General features: G+C 55.0%; 1 protein-coding gene across 1 annotated transcript; it reads left to right on the top strand.

Moving 5' to 3' along the window:
• Positions 1-226: 226 nt before the first annotated feature.
• LOC105694564 (hairy/enhancer-of-split related with YRPW motif protein) lies at positions 227-6,053 on the top strand (the record flags this gene model as incomplete). Its single annotated transcript, XM_023432027.1, is given in 2 exon segments — positions 227-454; positions 3,527-6,053. Coding segments are annotated over 2 exon segments (1,230 nt in total), but the record flags the coding sequence as incomplete, so codon positions are not given.
• Positions 6,054-6,325: the final 272 nt, after the last annotated feature.

The raw sequence follows: 6,325 nt of genomic DNA, 5'->3' as shown, positions 1-6,325 counted from the left end.
GGGTTCTTGTTCCATGAGGAGACATGAATGCCTTCAAGACAGATAGGGCATCATGGGAAGACCGCGTCGGCCATTTTGAATTTCTGGCGCGAGCTTGGATTTCGGTTATCACGGGGTATCCTCGATAACTCGTATATAATCGCGCGATTTATTGCGAAATTCGATGAAACGTACGTTCGTGGGTTCTTGTTCCAGAGGATGTCATTTGCGAATCTTTGCCTTTCAGGCCAACAAACCACTGATGGAAAAGCGACGGCGAGCGCGGATCAACCAGTCCCTGGCGGCGCTGAAGGCGCTCATCCTCGACAGCGCCCGCCTGGAGAACACGAAGCACAGCAAACTCGAGAAGGCGGACATCCTGGAGCTGACGGTCAGGCACCTCCAGAGGCAGAGGAGCCTGGCACAGCCAGGTCTCTCGAGGTACAAGGCTGGATACCAAGACTGCTCGAGAGAGGTGAGCCCTCCTTCCTCCTTGCACCGAAGTGCGCATAATAACACCTCTAGATAGCGGAAGTATAATTGCACTTGTAACGACGAACCGATGCATATTCCTTGAAAATCCGTTACCCTGGTTTCCGTTTAAGGTGCCGTGAAAGCGGCATCCGAAGAGTCGATCGTTCTACGAAACATTTTACCGAACCGATTAAAATTTCACCACGCGAGTGCAGTTCTGATACAATGTAAATACAATGTAAATTCCCAAGTAAACGATCTTCTAATATCCCGATGTAATTTCGTGGATCTCATTCTAAAGCATGTACATTTTTTAAACCGCGCACTAGGTGTCCTTACGTACAAAAATCATCCCGCAGAGTACAAAAGTAAGGTGGACTTCTCCGAGACCGCCATTTTCTTTTTTTTTTATATAGGCTTTCTAGACGTCAGATAGTGGAAGTACAGGTTAGATAGCGGATAGCGACTCTCTCGCGAATCCATCAGCGAGTTCGCTCCTGGATGCGCCGAGCCGAGCCGAGCCGAGCGGAACGCCGAGGGGCCGCCGACTCGAAAGGGGACACTCGGGTGTCGTGTCAAGCGCTATTTACACGACTACTTGGTCAGGTGTATCGCGATACGATATCTCGCGCTCGCGCGGTATATCGGCGAGGCCTCGACGAGGCTCCGGGAGCGACCGAGATTTCCACCGGAGAAAATTGACACCTCGCGTGACTCTCTCGGTCAGGACTTTCGAAATCGGCGAGGCTAACGAGCGAATCCTTGTACGAATCGACCAAACAAAAAAATAAAATAGAAAACGTCCCACACGCTCTGATAATTAAAAAAAAAGAAATCCATTCTGCACGAAAAGTCCCCCTTCCGCGAGTTTCCATCACATTCTCTTTCATGATTTCCCAAAATTCTTAAAAATGTGTTTCTCCACACCCGCCACCCCGGGCGAAATTTCCGCGCGTGCGCGCGAGGGCCGAGTCGTCTCGTCGCGGCTCGGTGGCTGTTATCGCGACCCTCGTTGATAAGATCGCGCGGGTAGGGAAGGGGTTGACCGGTTCGCGTCGGGGGGAGAGGGGGCACTAAAGGCGCCGCGCCGCCTTTGGCGCTGCGCCGACTCGCCGCAAGAGAGAAAGAATTCCCGGCGGCTTTTCCGGTCGAAGTCGAGGCGCCTCTCTCCCTCCCCCCCCCTCCCTCCTCCTCGCGCGGCCACCTTATGGCGACGCGCGTCGCGCGGTCGTCGGTTATCGCGGAATTGCCGGGCGCGGGGCGGTCGCGCGATTGGATACAGCGGCGGCGAGGCCATAAATTAAAAAGGGAATAAAACGGGCCTCGGGAGAGCGCGGCCGGCCCCGAGCGGTGCCGGGCACGATCTACCGCGCGCGCGCGGGCGCGGTATTTATATGCGCGCCGCCCGCCGGGCCGCGGGCGGGGAGGGGAGGGGGGGGAAGGGGCCGCGGCGGCGATAGCCGCTCCCCTCTCACTCCCGCGGTCCCCGCCGGACGGCGCGCACGAGCGGCGTGTTTGTCGGGCTATCGCGCGCGCGCGCTCGCGCACGCTCGTCTCTTTGACCTGTGGCGCAACGCGAGATCCACGCCGCGGCGGGAGACCCGGTTAGCGGGAAGCCCCTCGCACACGTGGGAGCGACCCTACCCGGGATATTCTCGCTTTTTCCTTCCCTTTTCTTTGTTCCGGGATGGAGAACCTCGAGGGACGGAGGTGTGGCGAAACTGGGAACGGATGGGGGAATCGCGAGCGGGGATTCGTTAGATCTGACGTTGAGTTATGTAATATATATAATGTAAATAAATATATAAACGATTCATCCGATATTGAGTCGTAAATAGTTGACGTTGGGTCGCGGGATTTTGAGGTTAGGGGAGGCACTCGGAAGGTACGCTCGGGCTGGAATTTGCGATTCGTTGTCGCCGCGTCGAGCGCTTAATATGCCGCCGCGAAAGGTCTCCCTGCGGAGCGTGGGTTTACGGCCTTATAAAACCTTAGCGGCCGAGCAACGGGACGCGACGGCCGTTTCGTTTCGTTAGCTCTCCCGCCGTTCCCGGGGCGACCTAAGCGCGTTGCCAACGACGCCGCGGGTCCGCGTACCTCCTCCCGTACGCGCCCTGGCATAGAATACCATTTATTTTTGCGTATTCATATGTAACACATAAATGCTAAAGGCGTGATCGTGTACGATATCTCGTATAGCGCGAGTGATAACGCGACATCCAACCTCTTCCTCCTAAAAGGTTACACGAGGAACCAGTGAAATTCTTAAGTATCATCCCTATGTCCCTATATCACTGGGGAACAAACATACAGACCGTCGATTTTTGCTATCAGTCAAAATCCTGCATATTTTATATTAGCCATGTAAGTGGTTAAGGGCGCTCACCACTCCAGCGATTTTGCAGGGCTTCACGGGGACAACGATTCCGAACGTATTTCTAAACCGATCGAGCTTAACGAGTGCTCATATCGAAGATGAAATGTTGACCTGTGTTTATATGGGAGGGATTTTCGATAAGTGGTCATTATCATATGAAAAAGTGCAACGACATAATTTCAATGCCCTTTTACCTAGGAAGGAGGTGCTCGATCGAAAATCGCTCCCATATAAACACACGTCAACGTTTTATCTTTAAAACGAGCACTCGTTGAGCTCGATCGGTTGAGAAATACGCTCAAAATCGTTGTCCCCGTGGAGCACCTTTTTCAGGATTTTCAAGTTTCTCGCGAGAAATTTGGGCATTCCTTAGCAACCGTTGCCGACTCTAGGCGGAGCGTCCAACTTGCGTGTGCGTGCGGCCGAGTGTCACACGCGTTTCGGCGCCTAGTCCAGAGGCGTCTAGCCGTTGTGTGAGTTGTATACGTGCAAAATACACACACATTTTTCGCCCGTTGCTAAACACTGCCCATTATGCGTCGCGTCTCCCTCATCCGAGCGAGAAAGTACGTTTTGGTAACCTCCCACCGAATTCGATGCTAATGCCATCTAGCGGTGGAAGTCATCGTCCCCACTTGGTGGTGAACGCCGTTAAGTAAACCCTTATCTGAAGATTGTGAATTGTTTCGGTTACAGGTGAGTCGGTACCTCGACGCCCCGGACATCATCACGGGGAACACGACGCCGATGGACCCCGCGGTGAAGCAGAGGCTGCTGCGGCACCTGGACAGCTGCGTGTCGGAGCTGGACCTGGACCTGGGCTCGCGACCGGACAGTGGGCTAGGAAGTAGTCCGGGGAGCGTGACGGACCGGGTACCGGGCGCGGCGAGCCCGGGGGCGATGGACCACCACGCGCCGCCGACCCCGCACTGCAGCACCGCGCTGATCAAGTCGGAGATGCCCGAGCTGGACGCGACGCGACCCGACAGCAGCACGACGGCGGGGGACGAGAACAACAACAGCAGTCGGCCGACCTCGGCCTTCGGGACGGGACCGCACGTGCCGCCAGGGCTGGACCATCACCACGCGGGAGTGGCGGCGGCGGTGGCCGCCGACCAAGCGTCGACCTCCCAACAGAACCCGGGGATGCTCTCGGTGGTACAGGTGATCCCCTCGCGCCTCCCGGACGGTCAGGTGGTCTTCTTGCTGCCGAGCCACTACGTCCAACTGGCCGCAGCAGCCGCGGCCAACGGCATCAGCATCGGGCCCAACCCGCCCACGGCCATCTGGGCGGCGACCAACATGTCGCTTCTCAAGGCCACCGACAAGCTGGTGAAGAGGCCGCTGGACGACCCCGCGGACTGGCCCGACGCCCCCAAGCCCGGGAAGAGCCCTCGCCTCGACCATCCCGAGCAGCCCCTCGACTTCACCACCACCTCGAAGAAGCTGAAGTCGGCGCGGATGGCGGCGGCCGCCGCCGCCGCCCAAGCGGCTGCCTCCGCCGCCGACCATCGCGCTGCCTCCCTACACCCCGCGCTTCACCCCGCGCTACACCCCGCCCTACATCCGGTGGCGCTGCACGACGAGCGGCCTTCTAGTCACGCGGGCAGCGAGGGTACCGAGGTCGTTTTGCCTGCCACCTCTCCTGGAGGAGCACAACCCGTGAAGGACGAAGAGGGCATGTGGCGACCCTGGTAGGAGGCCTCATTTTGGACCCTGGAACGCGATGGAGGTGGTGGTGAGCGAATGTAAGCCTAGGCTTGGTCTTGGCCAATGTGGAATCGGAACCAAGACCCACTTTGCTCACCACTGGATGGGGGACCCTCGGTGGCCCCTCCACGTGGGGTCCGTCGTCCCTGGGGGGATCTTGAAACGTGCGTCCATGGGACCTAGGGACCTCGACCAAGTTCCGCGCCCTCGGCCTCGTAGACGTGGACTTTCCGTGCTCCGTTTGAACGGCAATTCCCACCTGGACATCCGGATCCGGAATTTACGAGGTGCCATGTCGGGAACGTGAATGCCTTCCAGGGGAGGGCGATCAATTTTTATGATTAAATCGGGCCCCACTTGGCGCGGGACTATGGCGAGTTCCTTGACGCGGCCTTTCTCGATGGTCCCTCGATACCTATCGATATATCTTTCCCCGTGTCGAGAGGTGATCGATAGTCCTCCATCGCTACTCGTGTACAGACGGAGGGGCGCGCCCGCTGGGGCTGGCACGAGGACTGCACGCGAGCGGGCTCGCGCCCGAATGCCAAAGTAGTACGAGAGGCAATAAACTTGTACATTGCTTAGAGAGTACGCCTAAGTAAAGCGTTTTGTCCGGGCGACGCTCCAGATGTATCAGCGACGTACGTTGGGTCGAGCTCAAGCGACCGATTCCCTAAATGAAACTCGAAGAAATTCACGCTCTTCGAGACTGAGCCGAAGTTCAAAATGGTCCAAATTCCAAAATAACATCATTCCGACCCATCGTGCGACGCCAATATGGAGGAGACGCTCTTCTTCTTCGAGATTTCGCACTGAAAAAAAAAAAAAAAAGAGAGAGATCAGCTGGGAGGACCAATTTTCCCTGCTCAAGAGTTCAAAAATTGATCGGCTGGCAAATGCATTTTATATTAATTTTCGAAAAATTCGGGTATTTTCGGTGGTCCTCAGGTCGGAGGCATGGGGCGGACCAGATATATGTACATATATTTTTTTTTTTCAGTGCGATGGTCGGGTAGAGTAGTCCAGAGAGGGAGAGAAAGAGAAAGAGTGATTGGGCGGAACGTGGGGTGGAGTGGGATGGAGAATGGGAAGGGCGAGAGCGAGCGTGTTTCCACGTACTTCTTCTTGTATGTATGTAAATGATAGAGAAAGCGAGGCACTTGTATTTTTAGTCCGCCACTGTACATAGTCCCGGGTAAGCGTCGAAACTATTGCTATTACGAGATATAGATTTATTTTGATGTTATCTAGGTATACGCGGCGAGTCGCGTGCGTGAACGAGAGGGAGGGAGAGAAAGAGAGAGAGAACACGAGGGTCCGCGAGTGCGAGATAGAAACGACACCGTCACCACCTAATTACGAATATAATGCTAAATATCTTGGGATCTGATTCCGTATTCAGTGTACTTAGTTATGCAGTCAATATACGCCTATATTGATCTGTACATCGATCGCATCATTTCCTACTCGCTCTACCTTACCTGTCTTCGAATAAAAAACAGTGAGAACCTTATGTCTTTGTGTCGACCTCGTGTGCGTCCTAACCTCCTTTCCTCCTCTTGATGGTCTGTCCGTACCGGTATCGGTACATAACCTTACACCCTTGGTATTGACACGTAGAAGTGGGGAAAAAAAAAAAAAAAAAAAAAATAACACGTACCGGAGGAGCACCGAAGTGAAGTAATTATCCAAATGGGCTGGAATTGCATTAAGCAAGGACGTTTTCATCTGAAATGGAAAAAGTAAAGAGGGACCTTCAACGTGTACTGTTTTAACCTATTGAAG

This window comes from Orussus abietinus, unplaced genomic scaffold (genome assembly GCF_000612105.2).
Source record: "Orussus abietinus isolate OABI.00-Male unplaced genomic scaffold, Oabi_2.0 scaffold209, whole genome shotgun sequence".
NCBI lineage: Eukaryota > Metazoa > Arthropoda > Insecta > Hymenoptera > Orussidae > Orussus > Orussus abietinus.
This window is presented reverse-complemented; position numbering and strand designations above follow the sequence as displayed.